At 44.2% G+C, this 27,018-nt stretch overlaps 1 protein-coding gene across 1 annotated transcript in view; it reads right to left on the reverse strand.

The window, feature by feature from the left end:
- Positions 1–27,018, reverse strand: part of MTHFD1L (methylenetetrahydrofolate dehydrogenase (NADP+ dependent) 1 like) — a 311,373-nt gene that overhangs the window by 84,240 nt on the left and 200,115 nt on the right. Inside the window, exon 24 of the mRNA XM_075339530.1 lies at positions 8,513–8,690. Within this exon, the coding sequence (XP_075195645.1) occupies positions 8,513–8,690 (178 nt within the window). The remainder of the gene's footprint in view (positions 1–8,512; positions 8,691–27,018) is intronic.

A 27,018-nucleotide genomic window follows, 5' to 3' on the forward strand; every position in this document is an offset into this window, starting at 1 on the left:
TTACAGATCGCTATGGTATTTGAGGCGGCAATAACTGCGCAGGTAGCAGCGCCGAGGGAGGCCTGCATGAGGTACTCTGCCGCCACAGCAATGTGAACTGTTACATCTGTGAGGGTCTGAGGGAAACTGGTAATCCTGGTGCCTGTGCGACACACACGGAAGGGGAGAGGGACCCGCGGCCTCAAGGCAGAGGGATCGAGCTGCTCCACTTGTCTGTCTGTCAGGTCCTTGAAGGAGGATTCATCAAGTAAAAGACAGGAGTGGTCCTTCAGGCAGGCGGAAGCCGGGTGAGGGTCCACCGAGGCTGGATCAGCCCAGCCCTTAGAGACAGCTAAGCCAAAGGGGTACCAGGACTCCATGAGTTTACGGATACCGAAGCGGCATCAAAAAACTTTTTTTTTTTTTTTTTTTTTAAGTTTCTTCACTCTTTTAAAGGAGACCGTAGGGTCAGTAGTAGTGGATGAGAGATCTTCCACATGCAGAGTTTTGGTTGATTGCTGCAATAAGGGAGTCCATCGCAGCTTGATCGCTCGGGGAGGTTGAAACCAAGGAATCATACCGGTATAAACATCATTCCCCTTCCTCCGGCTCCTCAGAGACCACGGAACATGTGGGAGAACCCCATCTGTGTACCTCAGAGGGAGAACCATGGGGGTCATGCCCTTTTTCTGATCTGCAACCGGTGAAGCAGAGGGCTGATTCTTATCCGAAGGACCCTCTATAGAGGTGTCATCAGGCTGCGTTCTGTCCAGGGGCCCCGAGGGGTGTGAGGACGATGTTGCATAGCCAGCACCAGGTTCTGGGAACTGTGCCCATTCCGGGGGACTGGGAGCCGTAGGCTCTGGGCTGGCAGCGGTTGCTGCGGTGGTGGTGGTGGGGGGGGGGGGCTAAGCTACAGGGGCACCAGACTCACAGACGGAAGAGGTGCTATCATCCCCTAGTAGCTCAGCATCTTATAGTTGTTGCTGTAGTTGTGCAGGACATAAAACATGTGACTGCAGCCCCTGGCTGATGAGCCACAAACTCTGATTGTAATGAGGGAGCAATGCTGAGGATATAACTCACCCAGAACCCTGATGACCCCCTCGCCCCCTCCTCCTGTGTCCCAGTTCTGGGAAGGAGGAAGCCAGCTCTGAGAGACGCCCACAGGCTCTGATCACAACAAGAGGGAGCAATTCTCTGCAGATCCTGTGTGAGGAGGGTTACGCACGCTTTCTTATCGAGTGTCGGAGGGGACGGGGCTTAGCTCTGACAAGACGGCATGAAAAAATATAATAAACAAAAAAAAAATGGTGAGAAAGGACTCTCCTTCCCCCCTCCAGCCCTGCACAACAATGGTGGACAGAAAAAAAACTCTATAAGTGTACTGCAGCTGCACTGAGCCCAGGGAGCTCTCCCCTCCCCCCGCCACAGGTGGAATGCTATGCAGGAGTCTGCAATCACAGCTCATGTGCATCCAGTCAGTGTGACCTTTGCTCCAATTCAGTGTGGAGAGTCTGACGCCTGCTGGCAGAACTTGTATCAACTCAGAGCCTGCCAGAGGGACTGCGGAAATTTTCATCTGCTCTGGAAAAATCGGAATGATCTCACCTCAGCTCCTGTGGAGATGGCAGTCTGATGCCTGCTGCCTGGTCACCTTGGTGCGGAGCGTGTATCAACTCAGAGCCTGCAAGAGGGGCTGAGGAAGTTTTCCATCTGCTCTGGAAAAATCGGAAGGATCTCACCTCAGCTCCTGTGGAGATAGCAGTCTCTGCCTGGTCACACTTGGTGCAGAACGTGTATCAACTCAGAGCCTGCAAGAGGGGCTGAGGAAGTTTTCATCTGCTCTGGGCTCTGGAAAATCAGTGCCATGAGACCTGTCGTCCAGTGAGTAAAAGCCAGGATCCAGCGTCGCAGGAGGGGGTACGGGGAGGCAATATCCGCGTTCCCGCCTGTTGATGGTTTTGGGAAATCGTTCCCCGAAGGAAATAGTCGCCCTCTAAAAACAAAAAATTCTTGCTGCAGTAGTCTGCAGAGATGTGCCTCCTATAGACACTAAGCTAAAACTGAAGTAGCCTGGCTGGGCCAGGGGGTGTATACTGCAGGGGAGGAGCTAACATCTTTGCATCTACTTAGTGTCCTCCTATGGATAAGCAGCATAACACCCATGGTCCTGTGTCCCCCAATGAGGCGTCAGAGAAAATTACATTTTTACCACAAAAATGTTGTTTTAGCCCCAGATTTTACGTTTTTTACACAAGAAAAGGGGTAACAATGGCACTAAAATGTGTCACAATTTATGTTGAGTGTAGCAATTCCTCATATATGGCTGTACAGTACTTGTTAGCCACACAGCGAGACCTGCAAGTGAGGGATGGAGCGCTATTTGACCCTTGGAGCACAGATTCTCCTAGAAGGGTTTGTGTACTCCATACAGAGAGCCCTGAAGTGACAAGAGTAGAATCCCCCTCAAGTGTCCCCATTTTGTCAATGACACCAGTCTCAATTTATCCACTAGTATAGTGACTATTTTGACTCCATAGGTGCGTTACAGAAACAAACCACAATGGTTGTTGCAGTGTTAATATTGCAAATTTGCTATTGTAGTGCCCATACATTGTAATGCCAATAGACTGTGCTCAGCTCATGCTTCTGGAGACACGTACATGGTAGATTAAGTGGGCTCTCCTCACTACAGAAATGTGAAACATGTGGATGCTAGATGTGGTTTATGCACATTGTGGGTCTCAGAAGGGAGGAGGCATTTGAATTTTAGTGTGCACATTTTGCTGAATTTCTATTTGGGGGAAGCCATAGTGCTTTTCCAGAGCCTATGTTACCAGTAATGTGGAAGCCCCCTATATTTCCATTGACAGATGAGAGACCTGAGGGGAGGCTTTTTTATTATTTTTTTTCTGTTTTGTGGAATGAATTGAAGCTTTTATTGGGAACATTTTATATGACATTTTGGATCATATTTATACTGTGCACTACGTTGAGCACGTACTTTAGGGTTTACATCTAAATCTCCAAATCACGCGATTCAGACGACACCTCTGATTGATTCCATTTACTATAATGAGGCAGCCGAGTTACTCTGGACTCAGTCTGGCTTCTGTTCAGTGCTATCAGTCTTTGCAGAAGTGTACAAAAATGTGGCCAACCACCTTTTTATGAATGGCTAAAAAAACGGACACTGCTGGATTATAGGCTAGATAGAATCCAAAGTGTATGCAACTGGCTCATTATAGGAAATATTCCATATGGGGTTACAGCTGAATCATGCATTTCAGAGATTTACATGTAATCCCTGGTGTAAGCGCTCAGCGTAGGATAAATGTGAGCCATGCCTTACAGTGATCTTTGATAGGCAGAACAAACAAATCAACAGTAGGTTAAGAATTTATTTTTTATGCCATTCACCTTGTGGTATAAGTGATAAGATTGTTTTATTTTGCTGGTAGGTGCGATTACAGCAATATAAAGTTTATATTGGGTTTTAATGTATGGCTACTATCACACACAAACACTTTAAAAAAAATGTTTGCACTACCATATTTTGAGAGCTGTAATATTTTCATTTTACTGCCAACAGTCATGTTAGAGCTTGTTTTTTGTGGGATCAGTTGACATTTTTATTAGTATCATTTTCGAGAACATAACAGTTTTGATCGCTTTATATTCTGATTTTTTGTAGGCAGAACGAACAAACTTGTAATTCAGAGATTGTGCTTTTGGGTTTGTTTTTTTTTCTGTCATTCACTATTTAGTCAAAGTCATAACACTGCTCATTCCTCAGGTCAGTGCGATTACAGTGATACCCCCATGTATATGTTTTGCCTCCTTCACACAATAAAAACAGTCATAGAAAAAAAATAAATAAATTTGCATTGCTATATGATGATAGCTGTAGCTTTTTTTATTTTTCTATTGACTGAGCTGTATGGCAACTTGCTTTTTGCGAGTCAAGATAACCTTTTCAGGAATATCATTTATTTATGATTGACTTTTTTTATTACATTTAATTCCATCAGTTTGATGAAAAAGCCTTATTTTTGCCCTCCGCCCCTTTTTTTTTTTACGGTGTTCACTGAAGGCGTTAACTATTTAGACAGATTTATAGATCAAGTTGTTCCAGATGTGACAATATCAAATGTGTTTTTGCTTTATTTTAGTTTTTACTTAAATATATGTGTTCATTGGTATATTGTTTTTCATTTTTTCTGTGTCACTATACTTTACTTAGTCCCACTATGGGACATTAACTTTTATTAGCCTGATCGCTGGTGTAATGCATTGCCATGCACGAACATGGCAATGCATTACACCTATCAGTGCGACACTCGATCAATGCCTTTTAGACCATGTTCTTGGCATATTCTAACAGTCCACTGTAGCCAGGTAACCCAGAGGTAGTCATTTGACCTTGGATTGCCAAGGGGGTGCCAATCGGGAGTGCACTCCCTCTCCCTGCCTCCTAAATACTGTCACTGTTATTGATTGAGATATTGAGAGCGATAAACAGCCAGGGGCGAAGCAGGCACCGGCCCTGTCGATGACATCCAAAGATTGGCTACCACTTAAGCCGAACTCACGGCAGCGATCACGCGTGTCAGCTCCTGTGCCACGATAGTATGGATACGTCCATTTGTGGGTAAAATAGGATGTCATGATATTTCCTGTCACAAAGGGGTTAATAACCTCATTGATAGCAGCCATGGTAAGTTTGTATATTTCTGTGGGCGGAGCTACTCCCTCATCATTTCAATGTCTATCAATGTCATGATTTATATTAGAGTATATTAAGTGTGACAAATTCATGTGCCCAACACCTTTAATACATCTCATCTTTTGTCATGTGCCATTGTATAATCAATGACTCCCCTCCCCTAGAAGCAGCAGCAAGGAGTCAGTGGTACAGAGAAAAGGCATCAGTCTGGTATGCTAGCGGTTTTTTTTTTTTAATATTTTAAAGACCACTATGTGTATCAGCCATTTGTACAATAAAATATTGCAGTGAAAGGCCCTTTAATGTTATGAATGATCAGCGTATAATAAGCACATGCACTGACGATAAAGAACTTGTAGCGGTTCTACTCATCTTCAGAAAAGGAAAAAATATAACCCATCATTATTAGTGGTAAAGGATTTCTTCATTTCCAGATCTCATCTTTTTACATGTAAAGATAAACCAGCTTATTGTCCAAGCAAAATTGCTGGAACAGATTTTGGAAGAAAAATTATAAACAAGAGGAGGTCTGCAGAACGTCCGCTGCCTATCTGTTTTCTAACACGTTCCTGCGATTCCATAGTAATACCATAAAAAGGAGTTAGCCATTCTTGACATAAAGTGAACTAAACCATTTAAGGTCAGGAAGAGACCAAGCTTATTTTCACAAGAGGAATAGCCGTCTGACCAGTCTAACGTTAAACAATCGACATGAGAATAATGCACCAGAGACTCCGGATCAGACTCTCCGCTTCTCAATGACAGTAATATTTACATCACCTGAACCGGAGTTTATAGAGCCTGGACAGACCCTGCAGACACAACATGGAACCCATCAGCTGCTAATGTAATAAACCCTTAACTACTAAGTTCTCGAAATTCTTCACAATCGTCATGGATCAAATTCTACTGCTAATGCTATTAAGATTAAAAAAAAAAAATAAGTAAGATTTCTTTCACACATATAGCATTACACAAGCTGTGTTGGCCAGATGGGCGGGCTCTATTGCGGCTCCTGTCCCTCCTTGTCGCCTTGTTCGCCATCCTCCTGTCATGATTGACAAGGATGATGCCGCCATCATCCCACGCTGCTGCTGTCCAAGTCTCGGGCAGGCGCAGTTCTCTCTGCCCCTATCGCGAGCTGGGAATAAAAACAGTTTACCTCGTGTGCACCGGTGATGTATCTGCACAGGCGCGAGATCATGGTTGGCGCTGTACATGACAGCAACATCACCCTCGTACCCGACCATGATCTCGCGTCTGCATAGAAACATCACCGGCGCGCGCAAGGTAAACTGTTTTTATGCTCGGCTCACGATAGGGGCAAAGAGAACTGCGCCTGCGCGAGACTTGGACAGCAGCGTGGGATGATGACAGAGGTGCCATCCTTATCAATCATGACAGGAGGACGACGAACAAGGCGAAAAGGAGGGATAGGAACCGAAAAAGAGCCCCATCTGGCCAACACAGCTCATTAGCATACAACACGGTGGGATTTTATAAAGTTCTTTTAGGGGTCTGCAAGGGGGGGGGGGGGTCAGCAACAAGGTGCACCTTCATAGAATGCAGCCCAGGAGCTGCAGAAGGTGACACTTTTGGTTTAATAGTCAAAAAACTGGTGACAGGTTCCCTTTAATTAACAGCAAGTCACAGAGATGAATCTTGAACGTGTAATGCATATAACGTAACTGCCCAGTCCTTAGTCCTTATTTTCCCTGGGATAAGAGGATAAAAGAAATTGAGGAACACAACTAGATTTAGGTTTATTCTCTTTGTATTATTTTTAATTTTGGATCCTAAAAGCATGGCCTGCTACATACTGGTAAGTGACATCACCTGCGGCGCTCCACCGACGGGACCACTAAATGAGGGACAAAATGCAGTGGGAAAACACCTTTAAGTGAGTGGAGTGTGCCTTACTAGATACAGAGTGTTTGGTGACTGTGACAGAAGGAGTACAGACAGTGATGCAAGTTGGCGCACCACAAATCTTTTGGTGAAAGGCCATGATTTGTAAATTTGATTGTTCCATTTGTAATGTTACAAATGTTATTCCTCCATATTGGTGAAATTATTTTTAAAAAGTCTGAAGTCGCATCAGTGTCTTGGGGAGCAGACAACCCTCCTGCCACTATGTGGCGCTAGTCCCTGGCTCTTCAACCTCCATGCCCCTCTACAGTAGAATTGGAAACATCTGCTTCTTTGCTCCAAAATTGCACTCTTAAATAACCAAGTAGTGCTGTTATTCTTACCTCTAACATCAGAGACCTTTATAAATCTAAAAAGCACAAGTACCATATATAACTGGGCACCAACTATACAGTCAGGTTGCTAAATGCAACTGTCTGTTCAAGAACCTAAATCAGTCACTAAGGTTTAAGCAGGACCTTGTCACCAACCTTGTTTTAATGAATACTTCTATTTCCCATTAAATAACTATTCATGGAGAACCTTTTCCAAGTAATCGGCACGGTTTTCAGTTATCCTTCCAAAATATTAACAAGTAATCAGTGCCCTTTTAAAAGGGAACAATATCAAAATATCATTCTCCTTATGGAGACTGTCAAGCTGGCATCAGGAGGCTTAGAGGCAATGCAATGCCCCTCTGGGAATTTACATATACAAATTGCCTTTCCAGAGAGGAAGAGGGCAAGAACTTTGTATGGCTGTAGAAATCCGGAAAGTCAATATCAACCCTTTAATGAGCCTTTCCACATGACTTAGGATAAAAAGCCAAACCAGAAAGTTTAATTGTAGACATGTGTGCTAAATGTTCCTCCTAAAGAAAACTCGGATATCCTGATTTGCAATGATGAGGGGCAAACACTCTGAAATGTGTCTGTAAATGGAATGTCTGGTTTGGTTGTAAAAAGGACATATCTCCAACTTGTCTCACCCAAATCTCCATGCTCATATATAATCAAGAATGTGAGCAAAATGTTAAAGTCTATCAGAGAGGTTATTCGTAGCACAGTTCACCCACAAAAGGCGAAGCGGAATGCACAATGGTAAGATACTCTATTTAAAATCAGGTGAAGACCTAGGTATCAAGGAAAATAAGATTTTGGGACTGTCATAATCTTTATACACTGCATCAGGGGATTCTCCACACTAAAGCCTGCTTTACATGTTACGATTCTGCATACGATATCGTATGCGATCGTAACCGCCCCCATCGTATGTGCGGCACGTTCAATTTGTTGAATGTGCCGCACAAACGATTAACCCCCGTCACACGTACTTACCCGTCCATACACCCTCGCTGTGGGCGGCGAACGTCCACTTCCTGTAGTGGGAGGGACGTTCGGCGTCACAGCGACGTCACGCGGCAGCCGGCCAATAGATGCGGAAGGGTGGAGCTGAGCAGGACGTAAACATCCCGCCCACCTTCTTCCTTCTGCATTACCGGCCGGGAGCCGCAGGACCCAGGTAAGATCTGTTCATCGTTCCCGGGGTGTCACACACTGCGATGTGCGCTACCCCAGGTACGATGAACAATCTGACGTTCAATTCATGACGAATGAACGACGTGTATGCGATGAACGTTTTACCGTTCAATCGCACGTAGCTGTTACACACTGCAATGAACCTTACGATGCCGGATGTGCATCACTTACGACGTGACCCTGCCGCCGACACATTGGAAGATACATTGCAGCGTGTAAAGCGGGCTTTAAAAAAAAAACAAAAAAAAAAACAAAACAGATTTCCATCTTAAACATTTTATCTTTCTCATTATAAACCAGAACTTACTAACAGATGTGCTTCTTGGGATTGAGTGGCTGGAGGTGCACTTTCTCTTACCTCTAAGTCATACAGAAATTTGAAATGGTTATCTCGGTCTGCAGCCCCCTTCACGGCTTCTGCTAGTTCCAGAGCTCCTTTGCCACCAAATGACCAGTGATTACATGCAACCGCATCAAAAGCCCCAGAATCCTTGGCCATTTTACAGACTATGTCAATTTCAGCTTGAGTATCAGTTCTGTATGTTTAGGAGAAAAATAAAAGTTTGTTATAATAAATGCCAAAACAAGTTAAGTTCTGAAAACAATAAAAGAATAAGTCCTACCAACAAAAAGTAACTCTGCATCTCCTTACTTTATGTATTTTCATCTACTTATGAGTGAAACCAATCTGACAGCCACCAACGTCATCCAGTTTAGGTCTGATGGGTAGGGATGGGCAGCCACGGACTGTAAAAGTCCGGATCCGCACGGTTTAAAAGTTGCCCGGGTGCCAGACCTGGGCCTGGGATTCCTGGTGTTTGATCCAGAACTCAAGAAAATAAAAAGAAATAAACCAAAAATAAAAATATAAGAATGAATCAAGTGCTTCATACTTACCCAGGCTCCAGCCTGGCTGTACGCGGCTGTTACACTGCTTCTGCGGCCTCCCTGGTCCGCTCATTTCATATGCACAGCTTTTCCTACCCACCGGTCAGCCTGGCCTCTGTGATTGGTTGCAGTCAGATGTGCCCCCAGCCTGTGTGACGGCGCCTGCCTGCAGTCATCGCAGCTCATTCATTCTCTGGAGCTCACAGCCAGCAGTCTTGTTCTATGTCCGCTCGTTGTGAGATTCAGATGTAGTAGAGTTGAATCGTGGGATTACTTCGGACATGCATGGGTGTGTGGTGTTAATAAAGTGGTGAAAGAGGGTGTTTTTTGTATTTTATTCCAAATAAAGAATTTTTCAGAGTGTGTTTATTTACTTTCTCTTACAGATTAATGATGGGGATGTCTTATAGACGCCTACCATCATTAGTCAAGGGTTTAGCAGTAGCTGTGCGCTATTAACCCCTCATTACCGCCAATTGCCACTGCACTAGGGCATTCGGGAAGAGCTGGGTAAAGCGCCAGGCTTATCACATCTAATGGATGCGGCAAGTCCTGGCGGCTGAAAGCTGATATTTTTAGGCTGGGTCTCTCCAGCCTGAGAATACCAGCCCCCAGCTGGCTTTATTTTTGCGGAGTATCAAAATTGGGGGGGACCACACGTTTTTTTAAATTATTGAATACTTAAAAATAAAAAAAAAAAAGCCGCATGCAGTTCCTCTTTTGATACACAGCCACAGAAACTCAGTTCTGGGGCTTTTTGCTGCAGTTTTGTTACCATGAGCTGTAGCTTGGATGCAGGAATATGGTGTAAAAATTTCAATCACCAAATTTGCATCCCTTGGCCCAAAAATGCAAAAAAAGTTTTGTTTTTTTCTGCCAGGAGGTGCACATTTGGTGCTGAAATCTGGTGCAGATGATTTCAGCTCCAAATGTGCACCTCCTGGTAGAAAACCTCAGCAAAAAGTCGTGGCAAAACACTGCGATTTTCTGCCAGGAGATGCAGATCTGTGAACTCAGTGACCTCACCTGAGGTCAGGTTACCTGCATTCACAGGTGAAGGACCATGGGAACCTCCAGCTGTGACCGCAAATGACCTGAGTGACGTCACCGCTCACTGTGACTTGGATGTAGCAGAGCTGTATCACCGTGGGATCTCGTGTGGATTAAATCGGACCTGCAGGGGTGTTTTGGGGATTAATAAAGTGGTGAAAGAGGGTGGATTTTTGTATTTTATGCCAAAAAAAGGATCTTTTCGGTGTTTGTATTGATTTACTTTCACTAACAGATTAATGATGTGGGGTGTCTCAGACGCCTGCTATCACTAATCAAGGGTTTAGTAGCAGCTGTGCACTATTAACCCCTTAATTCCCATATTTCCACCGCATCAGGGCAATCGGGAAGAGATGGTAAAGCGCCAGACTTGTCACATCTAATGGATGCAAGAATTCAGGGCAGCTGGAGGCTGATATTTTTAGGCTGGGTCTCCCCAGCCTGAGAATACCAGCCCCTAGCTGTGGGGCTTTATCTTGGCTGGGTATCAAAATTGGGAGGAACCGCACGCATTTTTTTTAAATGTATTTAAATTAAAAAAGAAGGCCTTATGCAGTTCCTTTTCTTTTGATACACAGACAAGATAAGCACAGGGCTGGGACTCTAGCCGTGGGCTTTATCTGTGCTGGGTATCAGAATACCGGTGGGGACCCTGCACCAATTGTTTTATTTAGTTTTTTTATACCACGATACGGAGGGTAAATGCTAGATTGTATGAGCTCCTTCCAGGTATGGCATCATTTCAACACACCCCCTATCACAGGATAGGGACGTGTTCAAAACAAATGCTGTCTAATGTTTCCATTGTTTCCAGCAAGAATAAACATTTTTCTAACTCCACTAGGCATGGAGTTGTTTATAATAGAAGGGACTGGAGGTAAGAACCCCATATAGGAGGAGTGGAGGGGGGCTGAGCCCCCAATTGCATGATTCTGGTTGACTAGAGAAAATATTGCCACGCCCACTAACCTGGAATGGGCGCATTCATTCTAGGCTCATGGTAGATGTTAGAGTGTATGGGCTCCTTCAGTTACACTACTTTCCCCGCCCACCGGCTTTCCTGGCGCCTGTGATTGAATGCAGATGACATACTGACAGTCAGGGTGAAGGCGCGTTTGACTAATCAGCGGCCAGGAAGTGAATGCGAGGCCTGGGAGCAGCGTGCAGCCATGCTGGAGCCTTAGTAAGTTCACCGCGCGCTCCCATTCCTCTATCCTTGCTACCACCATTTTTAATCTATAGATTCTGATCCCCATAGACCTATGGGGGTGGATTCCACACCAGATCCGGATTTTTTTTTTTTTTTTTTTAAAAAAAAGAAAAGAGCGAGTGCGCCCAACTCCAATGATGGGGTTTTGTCCCATGATTTGACAGTGGAACATCGTTCCTCCTTTAGCTAGCCCTAGCCCTTAAAATAAGTGAGCAATCTTTACATTTGTAGAGTAGTAAATACCATCTTAGGCCCCTTTCACACGTCAGTGATTCTGGTACGTTTGTGCTTTTTTTTAAACGTACCAGAATCACTGACATACGCAGACCCATTCTAATGAATGGGTCTGCTCACACGTCAGTGATTTGTCACTGCAGGTGTCTCCGTGCAGCATACCCGCGTGTGCGTGATTGCTGCACGGAGACATGTCCATTTTTTTCTGGCATCACTGATGTTTCACGGACCACACAGTGGTGTGGTCCATGAAACACGTGCCAGAAAAAAACGTGCTTTTAAAATAATAAACATTTTAACTCACTCGGCTTCAGGCACGCTCTCTGCAGCCCGTCCTCCCTGCTGCTTCTATGCCGGCTGATTACTGTCGCGCATATTCATTATGCACAACATAGCCGACCCGGAAGCAGCTCCTGCAGGGGTCACCGCCGGCCGGATGCTGCACCGCGGGAGGATTCAGCACCACGGAGAGCGGGAGCGGGCACAGGTGAGTGAATCTCTAAGTGCAATCACGGGCCACGGAGAACGGAGCCCGGATTGCACTTAGACAACCCACGTGTGCCGTGATTTTCGGCACACGCAGGGACATGTGCGTGTTTTACACGCCAGTGAAAAACGTCTGTTTTTCACTGACGTGTGAAACGGGCCTAAGGCTAGTGAGTAAATGTCTGTTTGTCCAGCAGGAATTTGTCAGACGAAAAAGCCTTTTCAATGTACAGCCTGTATAAGGTTACAAAGTTTCTAACATAGGTTATATAAAATACAAAAAAAAAAAAAAACACAAAAAGGTGTTTCTTTATAGAGTCTAGGTAAAGAATTTGACACCTTGCGAAGCCATCTGTACCTTTCATTCGGTGAAAGGATAAATGTAACAATACAGGACCATTGAAAATAGTACACGTTAATTAAATCCAGTATTGAAAGTCTACAGAAGGGCACACCTGGTGCCAGCAGATGCAGTCATTCCATCCCATCACGATACTATAGCGCCCATTAGAAATAGCTGCCACACAATTAAGCCCTGACGTGCTTGTGTCAGTAATATGAGAGATGTTGGTGTCTTGGTTTTTCTGATGACAACCTGTTCCTGGCAGCTATGAAAAGTTACACCCATCAACAATGGAGAACTACAATGTAATTTCTAGGTTAAGCTGTCCGAAGACTTTACAATATTATACCCATCAGACTATATAACCCCAATTCCAAACAAGTTTGGACACTATAAAATGTAAAGAAATTAAGAACACAATGATTTGGAAAACTCTCACAGCCATATTTTAGTCACAACAGAACATAGCACACATCAATCAATATGGGAAAAAAAAAAAAGTAACTCATTTAGACGTTATTAGCAGCAACACATCTCAAAAGTTAGGACAGGATTAGCAAAAAAAGGCTGGAAAAGTGTTAAAGGGAACCGGTCACCAGTTTTTTCACTATTAAACCAAAAATATCACCTTCTGCAGCTCCTGGGCTGCATTCTAGGAAGGTGCACTTTGTTGCTGGCCCCCCTTGCAGACCCCTAAAAGAACTTTATAAAATCTTCTTACCGCTTCCTATGCAAATAAGTTTGGTTGGCCAGATAGGTGGGCTCTAATTTGGCTTCTGTTGCCGCCCCCGTCATTGTCCACGCTGCTGGAGTCTCGCACAGGCACATTTCGCTGTGCCCCTATTGCGAGGCTGAGCATAAAGTTTCCCTCGCGTGAGCGGCGGTGATGTAGTTGCACAGGCGTGAGATTATGGTCGGGTACGAGGATGACGCTGGTGAGGTCATACACAGCGCCGCCCATAATCTTGATTTTATAAAGTTCTTTTAGGGGTCTGCAAGGGGGGACAGCAACAAGGTGCACCTTCATAGAATGCAGCCCAAGAGCTTCAGAAGGTGATATTTTTGGTTTAATAGGGAAAAAACTTGTGACAGGTTCCCTTTAACATAAGTGAGTATAAAAAGAGCATGTTAGAGAGATAAAGTGTTCCCAGAAGCAAAGATAGTCAGAGGTTCACCAATCTGAACAACAGTGTCTACAAAACGGTAAAACAATTTCTGAAACATGTTCCTCAATGCAAAATTGCAAATTCTTTAAATATTTCATGAACAACAGTACATAATATAAAATTAAAAGATTAAGAGATTCTGGAGACATTAATGTGCACAAGGACAGCCAATATTGGATGGTAGCAAATCACAGGCCCTCAGAAAGCACCAAATTAAAAACAGGCAACATTCTGTTTGGCAAATCACTTGTATAGGTGGGGCTGCACTAGAGTTTGTCTCCTTTCCTGGAGAGACAATTTAAATATTTCCCAGAGGGGCGTGGCAGCTATAAGTCGCCTTACTGGCAGCCAGACTGGCTTGCAAAGTCTCCTTAAGGAGAATAGTGTTCCCCCATGGTCCCCACATAGCTTCTCATGAGCCAGATCACACACCCCATACTTTGCACTGACGAGGGGCAAGCACCCCAAAACACGGTGTCTGCAAATTGGGATTCTGATCTGGCATAAATCCTAAGTCATATGCAAAGGATTGTTAAAAATCCACTTTTGACTTTTAGGATCGCTACTTCCAATAGGTGGCGCTGCACTAGAGTTTGTCTCCTTTCCTGGAGAGACAATTTGTATGGGCTCAGAAATACTTCCAGAAATAACAGGCTGAGAGTCAAAAAGTTTGTGTTTTTTAAGTCACTTTCCTTTTGCTTTGGGCATAAGTTGCTGTTATTGTAGTCAAACTCCGCAACATGGCGCATGCAATTCATGAATTTTGTGCAAAATCAAAAATGGTCTTTTGCTTTTTTTAACTTGTTATTCAGCTTTTTGGTGCTAAATATTCCACATTTGCACAATAATGCAAACATTGAGACAAAATACTGGCGTTCTCACACCGGAGGATGGGGAGAGGCGACTGCAGTGGAGCTGTGCCACATTTTGTGACTTTTTAAATAGATCGCCACCAATTTCTATCAAAGTTATTTTTATGAAAAGAAATTGAAAAATAGACAACATTCACCTTCTGATCTGCACTCCATGTTCTGTTGAAAATAAAATATGGTTAAGATTTCCAAATTATTTCATTATTTGCTATACATTTTAGAGTGTCCCAATTTTGGGGTAATAAATTGATGACCTGTATAAGGAAGGAGAGTCAAACAGTGGAACCCACATCAATTCCATGGGGCTCTAACATGTCACTTTGAGCAGTGGGATCATGCATGTGGCCGGCTGCTCCAATCCTTCTCTACGGAACTGCAGAAGATGGCAGACTACAATATGCAGCCATTAACGCTCGTCCTGTAAACAATAACTGAAGTGGCAGTGCACATGATTTGCAAAAGAAGCATTTCATAGCCCTGCCATTCAGACCCGCACTGTTCTGCAAGTTATCATTTATTTCAAATCTGTTTTAATGATGAAACTGTTGTCAACATACAAAATATATCATTTGTGCAGTTACAATACATAAACATCATTTTCTCAATGCCGGGATAACATCCAGAAATTGTTACATTACTAAATTTTTTGGAATTCTTCAAATTATCTTTGTGCTATTACCATACAACCACTTATAAATTATAGGTCAGAATTCCCACTTCTTTTGACTTCCCGTATCCTAATATACTCATTCTCATTGCATGTCTATTGTCTTATGAATTATTGATAAATCTTTTCATAAAAAAAATGAAACTAGAAAAATGCAGATTAATGTTCAGAAAAGAAAGAAAGAAGAGGAAAGATACAAGCATGAAGAAGAGGAAATAAGAGAGAAGGGGGGAGAGGGGGGAAAGCAAGAAAAGAAAAAAAAAGGGGGGGGGGGGAAGGAATGAGACTCCCCACCGTTTCTCAGTTCAAAAAGCTCGCCAAACTCTCCACAATCTCTGGGGACTCCATGAACATAATCCATGGTCCCCAAACTGTAGTAAATTTTTCTGTGTTCCCATTTAGTTCTGCTGTCAGCTCCTCCATTCTCTGGAAGTTTGTCATCTCCTCCAACCAATCCAGCACCGTAGGGCATCTAGTCTGTTTCCAAAATCGTGGGATAATCATACGGGCAGCTGCCAGGCAAAATCGCAACATGTCCCCTTTTTGTGTTTTAATAGCTCCTGGGAGCATAGAAAGAAGGGCAACCTGGAGGGACTTTTCTATTTCACCTCCGCTCATCTTTTTGTTCAGGTAGAACACTGAGTCCCAAAAGGGTTGCAGCTTAGTACAGCTCCACCATATGTGTAGCATTGTACCTGTGTCTGTGCCACACCTCCAGCACACATCAGACACAGAGGGAAATATAGCATGTAATTTAGTCGGGTAATGGTACCACCTTGAGAGAATTTTATAACTTTTCTCTTGAGCGGCGCATGCCAAGGAAAGCTTGTGGGTCCACAGGTACGCTCTGCTCCATTCGTCCTCTGGCATACCCTCTCCCAGTTCCTCTCCCCACCTACAAGACAAAGTGAGGTTTATCCACCCTATTTCTCTGGTTCAGCATTTTATAAATGAGTGAGATACCATGTCCAGGTGATGACCCCTGTAAAAATACTTTCTCAAAAGGAGTAGGGGGTAACCTCATCCTTCTCTCCCTGTCCTGGTACGAGAGAAAAGATTTCAACTGCATATATTCCATCCAGGAAATCTCTCTCACTGTGGCCTGCATGGAAGTATAAGTTGGTAGGGTGTGTCCCTGGAGCACGTGACAAAAACGAGTATCATCCGCCTGAGTAAATCCCCCGAATCTATGGGAGTGGAGTCCCGGGGGGAACTTCTTATTACCGAATACGGGGGTAAGTGGGCCCTGCTCCTGAGAGAGATCCCTTTTTTATCTCTCCATCCCACATCCCCATCGCTGTCCTTGTGAACTCCATTCCCTTCGCTATCTGGATCCTACTTTCTTTCTCTAATCATGGGAGTAAAGGCCCAGTCACACACAACGACTTAGTGATCCCGAAAACGATGCGACCTGATAGGGATCGCAGGTAAGTCGCTGGGAGGTCGCAGGTGAGATGTCACACAGTCAGATCTTACCAGCGATGCAGGAACAATACAGGTTGCAGCAGCGACCTGTATAACGATCTCAGCAGTCACTGGGACCCTGTCACACAGTGTCAAACACAGCGATGTGTCCTGCCCAGCAGGACAGCGCCTTTGAAGAAAATGACCTAGACCATTCGGCAACGACTAGCGATCTCACAGCAGGGGCCTGATCGCTGGTAGGTGACACACATAACGAGATCGCTAACGGGATCGCTACTGCGTCACCAAAATGGTGACTCATCTGCGATCTCGCTAGCGATCTCGTTATGTGTGAAGGTACCTTAAATGTAAGGGAGTTCCCAGCACATCCTGTTCGATCACCACCCATTGTTTCGAATTACCATGAAAATGCCAGTCCAGTAATCTCGTTAGGATAGATGCCTTGTAATATAACTGAAAATTTGGGAGCCCCGCCCCTCTGTCACTTTTGTGTCTGGTCAGAGTTTTAATTCCTGTTTGGGGTCTCCTGTTCCCCCAGACAAACCCAGACAAGGCTGTCCGGATCTTGGAGAAGTAACTTAGCGGTAGCTGTATGGGTATTGTCTGAAACAGGAACAGGAACCTCGGTAACACATCCATTTTTATCGCGTTTATACGCCCAAACCACGTCAATCTCTTTTTGTCATATTTCTTTAAGTCCCTGATTGTCCTTTCTAATAAGGGGAAAAAATTGTGATGTACAATTTTTGCTGGATCCCTAGGTACCATAACTCCCAGATATTTTAAAACTGACGGTTGCCACTTAAAAGGGAAGTTTTGTGATACTCTCGCAAGGTCTTCTGCCGATAAAGTCACGTTCATGGCCTCTGATTTGGAAAAATTTACTTTGAAGTTGCTAAAGTTGCCAAACTCTTCGAACTCCTTGAGCAAGGACGGGAAGGATATGTGTGGTTGGGAAATGAACATGAGAAGGTCATCCGCGAATAGAGCCAGCTTACGGTTCTACCCCCCCGCCTCTATCCTGTGGATGCTTTTGTTGTTTATCAGGGCTACCGCAAGGTGCTCCATGACTATGACGTACAAGAGGGGCGACAGTGGACATAACTGTCTTGTTCCATTGTGGACCAGAAAGGATGAGGATAGAAACCCATTTGTCCTGACTTTTGCTGAGGGTCTCGTATACAGGGACGCAATTCTACCCAAAAATTTCTGACCCAAACCCACCTGTCTCAAGGCTGCCATCATAAAGCTCCAACTGACCCGATCAAAGGCCTTCTCCGCATCCACTGAAAGTAAAACACATGGGGAGAGACTGAGCCTTCGACCGAGCCATCAGGAGGAACAATTTGTTGGTGTTGTCCCGTGCCTCCCGGCCTTTTACGAATCCCACCTGGTCCGTATGTATTATCCAAGGCAGGGGCGGGGCAAGTCTGTTGGCAAGTGCTTTAGAGAAAAATTTCAAATCTAAATTAATCAGTGAGAGGAGTCTCTAATTTGTAACCAGCAGGTGGTCCTTTCCCGGTTTGGGGATAACACATATGTGTGCTTCAAGAGACTGTACTACCCACTGGGAATTTTCAGATATGGAGTTAAATACTTTGGTCATGAACGGGGATAACTGAATCTGAAAAATGTTATAGAACTTAGGGGTAAACCCGTCCGGACCTGGGCTTTTGCCTGAGGGAGAATCCCTGATAATAGATGCCACTTCTGTCTCTGTAAAGTCTGCTTTTAGGTTTTCAACCTCAGTATTGGTTATAGTCAGCAGGGCTGTTTTAAGTATGTAATAATTTATTTTAGTCTCCAAAGCTTCTTGTGGCATAAAATTTGCCCCTTATGTCGTAAAGGTCACTATAATATTTTTAAAACTGCTCCGCTATGTGGATTGGGTTCTGAGTCAAAAGGCCGTCAAATTTTTTGATCGTAGGGATGTGACTGGGGTTCCCCCTCGGATGTAATAACCTAGCTAGTGGTCTGCCAGATTTGTCCGCATATTTATACATAAATAATTTTAGTCTATTCCTGTGGCGCTCGTATTGTCGGTCCAGAATGGATTTAAGTTCCTCTCTGTTTTTAAATAGCTCTGTCAGTGTCACCGGGGATAATGTCTGCTTATGGATCTTCTCTAGGTCTGAAAATATTCTGAAGTAGAGATAGAATGGTTTGGGCTCTCTGCCTCTTAATCCTAGCCCCATGTTTGATCAGAATCCCTCTCAACACACACTTGAGTGTCTCCCATTGAACAGGTAGGGTAGTAGTGTCTCCTGAGTGTATCTCCAAGAATTCATCTATTGTGTTCTGCAGGTCTTTCAAGCATCCCTGGTCCCTCAGCAGACTATCATTCAACCGCCAAGACCACGGCCTCCCAGGCCCATCCGGGATAGTGAGGCTCAAAAATATGGGGGCATGATCTGACCAAGAGATACTGCCTATAGAGGCCTGTATCTGCCATGTCAGGGCCTTCTGACTTACAAGGAATAGGTCTATGCGGCTGTACGAAGAGTGAGCCAGGGAAAAATATGTGTAGTCACGGTCTACTGGGTGTAGTGTTCTCCATGCATCCACTAATCTGAGTTCCTTTGAACAATGTGATTACACACACAACGGAGTTAAATTATGCTCACTTTATTGAAATAGTTAAAACAATCACCAACACACAAAGTGAAATGCTAATACAATATAAAGGCTAAAAAAGTAGTCCTACTGTGTGGTGATCCAGATACAACATAGATAATATACCTGCAATACTTTTCACAATGTACTCACTCATCAAGGAGGTAAATAGTCAGGGATAAACCCATAAGGTGCAGGATAGCTATAGTGCAGCCCCCCCCAGGGGTCTAACCGTCAGGTACACCATAATAAAGGCCAGGTAACAACCACTGCCAAGAGTCACTCAAATAAATAAGGTAAAAGGCAGCCTTGCAACAATTAGTTATATCCAAACGTACCTGATGGATCAGACGGCTGGGGGTGTATCCTGGATCACAAGCCCGAAGCGCTTTTCGGCAACCTTTCTCAAGGGCCGTTACACATTGTCTGTAAGGCGCCACCTTGCGCCCATAAATACCTCCAGGATCCACCCCCGTCCGCCCTCCTGTGACGTTTTGGTAGCGCTCACCTGCGGCGAGGCTCAGGTATTAGTCACATACACCCGGCGGCTCGACACGGCAATCCGCGCATGCGCCGGAGCAAAGAGCTCCGTGACGTCATTCACGCATGCGCAGGGCCGCAAAAGAAGCCGCCGGGTGCATGCACCCAAGCGTCACGCCCGCTGCCTGAGCGCAAATACGTCACTACAGGAGGACGGATCGGGAGGCAGGTCAAAAAGGATCAGACAGAGGCATATTATATACGTTTGCTGGCAGAGACTTATGACAACCAAAACATGCTGTGTACATCATCCCACAAAAACCATGTAGTCCGTTCAGACCCACCCAAATCTTACTTATATAGAATATAGTCTATTACTCGTAGATATATATTTTAAGGTAGGGGACAGGTCCCATGGGGGAAAAATGTACATAGAAAGGAAAACAAACACACAGGTGAAGTCCAGTACATTGTAAGCATAACATTAAGGGCACATTATGATCATACAACTGCGTCCCTATTACATACAAGATAGATGCATATATGAACACAGTGTACTGTCATCCTGAGTCACAAAAAGACTGTGGGCATATTGTCATCAAACAACTACATCCATATTGGAATCGAGTGGAAAACAACAATACAGATAAAGTCCAATACATTTTAAACATAACATCAAGGGCACATAATGATCACACAACTGCATCTCTATTAAGTACAAAATGGATGTATACATAAACAGTGTACTGTCATCCTGAAAAAAAGGAACTATGGGCATCTTGCCATCAAGCAACTGCGTCCATGTTAAATACAAGGTTGATGGATACGTAAACATCGTATGCTGTCTTCCTAGATCAGAGAGGGCCGTCCAGTTCTAATTCCAAATCCCGCCAAGCATTCGAAGATACAGAGCAACAAGGGGATATATGGCAGATCTTCAACCACAGAAGTATTACTATAAGGGACAAACAACATGTAATTAAAATCAAAATTAAATATTAAGAGAAGCACAGTGATTAAACTGCTACAACGTGCAATATATACAAGCAGAGGTAAAAACCAACCTCCATTCCCGAGGGGGGAAGGGGGAATCCCTCATGCAATCAGAAAGGGGGCAAAACTCAATTGTTCATTTAAGCCCATAGGTGAAAGGGTCCCCAGGGTGAAGATCCACCTAGCTTCCAATCTGGCTAGGGCAAGTTTCAAATTACCTCCTCTAATGCCACCCTTAATCAGGTCGATCCCCATCACCTTCAATCCAGTCGGATCACAATTATGGTGGACCTTAAAGTGTCTGGGGAGAGACCTGAGAAGGGAGAGGTCCGTCACGGTTGGAGCTTTTTGAATATCTCGGACATGTTCACGAATGCGGACCCGTAACTGTCTCGAGGTAAGCCCTACGTAAACCAAGTCGCATGGGCACTTTGCGTAATAAACAACATAAGTACTACTGCATGAAATGTACTCCTTAATTTGAAAATGTTGTTTTTTATCCGCCGAAGAAAATTCTTTACCTCTGATAATGTTCCCGGATCCACAAGCTAAACATGCCCCACACGTGAAGCAACCCACCCTGGGGACACTATGTCCGTATATGCCAACCTGTGTCTTAGCCACATAGTGGCTATCCACAAGCAGATCCCGTAAGCTCCTACCTCTTCTAGACGTGACCAAAGGGGCCTCAGGTAAGTCAGTGGCCAGGACCGCATCAGTTTGCAGCACCGACCAGTGTCTCACCAAGGCATCCCTGATACGCCCCCATTGTCCATTAAATGTGGAGATGAACCTGGTTTGGTTCCCAACCTCATCCTTGGTTACCCTATTTGAACCATATAGCAGATGTTCTCTTGGGCTATGTTTAGCCCTTAAGTAACCCTGTCTAACACTGCGGGCGCCATATCCCCGATCCCTGAATCGTGCACTAAGGTCTCTGGCCTGGCATTCAAATTTCTGAGATGTCGAGCAGATTCGTTTTGCCCTCAGAAATTGTCCCGTAGGGATGGCCCTAATTGTGGATCTCTGGTGAGCCGATGATGCATGTAAAAACGCATTAACCGATGTAACTTTTCTATAGAGATCTGTCTCAATCAAACCTCCTTCACCAACCTCCATCATAACGTCCAAAAATTCCATTTTTTTCTGGTCAGCCTTATAGGTTAACCGAATGTTCATATTATTCCGATTCAGATCTTCCATGAATTTATCCAGCAGAGGACGGGCACCTTGCCACAGGAACAGCACATCATCTATGTATCTATACCAGCAGACTACTCTCTGGGCAAGTGGGAGCTCGTGTAAAACCGTTTGCTCCCACCTGCCCAGGAACAGCCCCGCATAAGATGGTGCACATGCTGCCCCCATGGCGGTGCCACGCCTCTGCAGGAAGAATCGGTCCTTGAAAGTAAAGACGTTATGATGGAGGATGAATTCAAGAAGTTCCATGATAAGCTCACACAGAGATCCCTCCAAAGGCCCTCCCATAAGGAAATGTCTGGATGCCTCCAGACCCTGTTCGTGCTCGATACAGGTATACAGGGACTCAACGTCCGCCGTGACCAACCACATGTCTGCATCGACATGAACACCATCCAATTTCCTAAGGAGATCGTTGGTGTCCTTTAAGTATGACGGAAGGTTCTGTACCAAAGGTTTTAAATAGAAATCTACAAAGGTACATATAGGCCCACAAAGGCCACCAATCCCTGAGACGATAGGTCGTCCCGGAGGATTGGTGGCATCCTTGTGTACCTTAGGTAGCAGGTAGAAGGTGGGCAACTTTGGAGTGTTGACCAACAGTCCATCTCTTACCTTTGATGTTATAATACCCTCCAGGAGTGCCTCATCAAGGATAGATTTTAACTTAATCCTGAAATCGGGGGTAGGATTACTGGTAAGTCTGGTATATGTCTCCTTGTTATTAAGTTGTTTGAATGCCTCACGTTCGTATTTGAGGACAGGCCAGATCACCACATTACCCCCCTTGTCCGCACTTTTTATCACAACGTCCGTCATATTTTTAAGTTCCTTAATTGCCTGGCGCTGCTGTTTAGTCAGATTTTCACCGGAGCTGTATTTGGGAATTTTCTCAAACTCCTTGGTTACTAATCTGACAAATATTTCTATTTGCGGACACAAAGACAGGGGGGGAAATGTGGTCGACCTGGGTAGAATTTCTTGGGGAAACACTCCAGACATACCCAGCTCTCCCTCCCTTTCTAAACTTTCTAATACGGCAATAGCCTCCTGTTCCCTCTCAGTCAGGGACTCAACACCTGTCTTTACTTTATGGTGTAATCTGTAAAGAAGCAATTTTCGGGCATATAGATGGAGATCTTTTACAGCAGTAAATAAATCAAAGGTGCCAGTTGGTACAAATGATAGACCAAGTTGAAGAACTTGAGTCTGTGCCTCTGTGAGGGTGTGGGTTGAGAGGTTAATTACCTGGAGTTGATTCTTTTTACTGCGTAATTCCAGGGACGTGGTGGGAGAAATTCCCTTCCTTTTCCCATGTGTCAATCCACGGTGGTTTTTAGAGGGATCATTACATTTTTTCACAGGATCATCATCCTTCTCTTCCATCCCCACACTCTCCCCAGAGGTACGGGATGACATGGAACCTGATCGGGGTCTTCCATGATAAAATTGACCTGGACGGCCCTTCTTCCATCTATATACTTGTTTATTGGTGTGGTCATTCTTATCCCTCTGTAATTTCTTAGTTTTGGTACTTCTGATTTCATTTTCCCATTTGGCAAATTCACCCTCTACTTCAGTATTAAATTTGGTTAGTTGTTCTTCAGTTAGTTCTTTTTTAATTTTGTCTTGGATGGCTTCAATTTCCACCTCCATTTCACCCACATTTACTTCATTAAGTTTGATGAGCAATTCCATGAAATGTTTGGAACATGCATTGGCACTATCCTCCCAGGCTTTAATAAACCATTCCTCAGAAATGGTAAATGAAGGGAATACCTGAATACGTAGACCACGGGGAATCAAACCCCGGGCTACGTATTGCTCCAGGAAACCTTTGTTCCACCATAATTTTGTCCTTTTGTGGAGCAACTGTTTCAACCTCTGCATGTCTGCTTGGCAATCACTGTGCTTACTGTTAAAACCACAGGCCAGATCTTCTTTAAAAGCCTCATTTATATGAGAGCGCCAATTGTTATCGCGCGCTCTGAAATCCATGGTTTCTGAAAACAAAACTGTGATAAACACAGATATTACTATTAGAACAGTTTTCATGAAAAAAGGGGAGTTATAGTGAACCATATTACAACTTCATGTTCTCACATAATACTCTCCCAATTATACCAAATGTATGCATACTCCTCAATATCTTTGAACAATGTGATTACACACACAACGGAGTTAAATTATGCTCACTTTATTGAAATAGTTAAAACAATCACCAACACACAAAGTGAAATGCTAATACAATATAAAGGCTAAAAAAGTAGTCCTACTGTGTGGTGATCCAGATACAACATAGATAATATACCTGCAATACTTTTCACAATGTACTCACTCATCAAGGAGGTAAATAGTCAGGGATAAACCCATAAGGTGCAGGATAGCTATAGTGCAGCCCCCCCCAGGGGTCTAACCGTCAGGTACACCATAATAAAGGCCAGGTAACAACCACTGCCAAGAGTCACTCAAATAAATAAGGTAAAAGGCAGCCTTGCAACAATTAGTTATATCCAAACGTACCTGATGGATCAGACGGCTGGGGGTGTATCCTGGATCACAAGCCCGAAGCGCTTTTCGGCAACCTTTCTCAAGGGCCGTTACACATTGTCTGTAAGGCGCCACCTTGCGCCCATAAATACCTCCAGGATCCACCCCCGTCCGCCCTCCTGTGACGTTTTGGTAGCGCTCACCTGCGGCGAGGCTCAGGTATTAGTCACATACACCCGGCGGCTCGACACGGCAATCCGCGCATGCGCCGGAGCAAAGAGCTCCGTGACGTCATTCACGCATGCGCAGGGCCGCAAAAGAAGCCGCCGGGTGCATGCACCCAAGCGTCACGCCCGCTGCCTGAGCGCAAATACGTCACTACAGGAGGACGGATCGGGAGGCAGGTCAAAAAGGATCAGACAGAGGCATATTATATACGTTTGCTGGCAGAGACTTATGACAACCAAAACATGCTGTGTACATCATCCCACAAAAACCATGTAGTCCGTTCAGACCCACCCAAATCTTACTTATATAGAATATAGTCTATTACTCGTAGATATATATTTTAAGGTAGGGGACAGGTCCCATGGGGGAAAAATGTACATAGAAAGGAAAACAAACACACAGGTGAAGTCCAGTACATTGTAAGCATAACATTAAGGGCACATTATGATCATACAACTGCGTCCCTATTACATACAAGATAGATGCATATATGAACACAGTGTACTGTCATCCTGAGTCACAAAAAGACTGTGGGCATATTGTCATCAAACAACTACATCCATATTGGAATCGAGTGGAAAACAACAATACAGATAAAGTCCAATACATTTTAAACATAACATCAAGGGCACATAATGATCACACAACTGCATCTCTATTAAGTACAAAATGGATGTATACATAAACAGTGTACTGTCATCCTGAAAAAAAGGAACTATGGGCATCTTGCCATCAAGCAACTGCGTCCATGTTAAATACAAGGTTGATGGATACGTAAACATCGTATGCTGTCTTCCTAGATCAGAGAGGGCCGTCCAGTTCTAATTCCAAATCCCGCCAAGCATTCGAAGATACAGAGCAACAAGGGGATATATGGCAGATCTTCAACCACAGAAGTATTACTATAAGGGACAAACAACATGTAATTAAAATCAAAATTAAATATTAAGAGAAGCACAGTGATTAAACTGCTACAACGTGCAATATATACAAGCAGAGGTAAAAACCAACCTCCATTCCCGAGGGGGGAAGGGGGAATCCCTCATGCAATCAGAAAGGGGGCAAAACTCAATTGTTCATTTAAGCCCATAGGTGAAAGGGTCCCCAGGGTGAAGATCCACCTAGCTTCCAATCTGGCTAGGGCAAGTTTCAAATTACCTCCTCTAATGCCACCCTTAATCAGGTCGATCCCCATCACCTTCAATCCAGTCGGATCACAATTATGGTGGACCTTAAAGTGTCTGGGGAGAGACCTGAGAAGGGAGAGGTCCGTCACGGTTGGAGCTTTTTGAATATCTCGGACATGTTCACGAATGCGGACCCGTAACTGTCTCGAGGTAAGCCCTACGTAAACCAAGTCGCATGGGCACTTTGCGTAATAAACAACATAAGTACTACTGCATGAAATGTACTCCTTAATTTGAAAATGTTGTTTTTTATCCGCCGAAGAAAATTCTTTACCTCTGATAATGTTCCCGGATCCACAAGCTAAACATGCCCCATTTCTTCGGCGGATAAAAAACAACATTTTCAAATTAAGGAGTACATTTCATGCAGTAGTACTTATGTTGTTTATTACGCAAAGTGCCCATGCGACTTGGTTTACGTAGGTCTTACCTCGAGACAGTTACGGGTCCGCATTCGTGAACATGTCCGAGATATTCAAAAAGCTCCAACCGTGACGGACCTCTCCCTTCTCAGGTCTCTCCCCAGACACTTTAAGGTCCACCATAATTGTGATCCGACTGGATTGAAGGTGATGGGGATCGACCTGATTAAGGGTGGCATTAGAGGAGGTAATTTGAAACTTGCCCTAGCCAGATTGGAAGCTAGGTGGATCTTCACCCTGGGGACCCTTTCACCTATGGGCTTAAATGAACAATTGAGTTTTGCCCCCTTTCTGATTGCATGAGGGATTCCCCCTTCCCCCCTCGGGAATGGAGGTTGGTTTTTACCTCTGCTTGTATATATTGCACGTTGTAGCAGTTTAATCACTGTGCTTCTTTTAATATTTAATTTTGATTTTAATTACATGTTGTTTGTCCCTTATAGTAATACTTCTGTGGTTGAAGATCTGCCATATATCCCCTTGTTGCTCTGTATCTTCGAATGCTTGGCGGGATTTGGAATTAGAACTGGACGGCCCTCTCTGATCTAGGAAGACAGCATACGATGTTTACGTATCCATCAACCTTGTATTTAACATGGACGCAGTTGCTTGATGGCAAGATGCCCATAGTTCCTTTTTTTCAGGATGACAGTACACTGTTTATGTATACATCCATTTTGTACTTAATAGAGATGCAGTTGTGTGATCATTATGTGCCCTTGATGTTATGTTTAAAATGTATTGGACTTTATCTGTATTGTTGTTTTCCACTCGATTCCAATATGGTTGTAGTTGTTTGATGACAATATGCCCACAGTCTTTTTGTGACTCAGGATGACAGTACACTGTGTTCATATATGCATCTATCTTGTATGTAATAGGGACGCAGTTGTATGATCATAATGTGCCC

This window comes from Anomaloglossus baeobatrachus, chromosome 3 (assembly GCF_048569485.1).
Source record: "Anomaloglossus baeobatrachus isolate aAnoBae1 chromosome 3, aAnoBae1.hap1, whole genome shotgun sequence".
NCBI lineage: Eukaryota > Metazoa > Chordata > Amphibia > Anura > Aromobatidae > Anomaloglossus > Anomaloglossus baeobatrachus.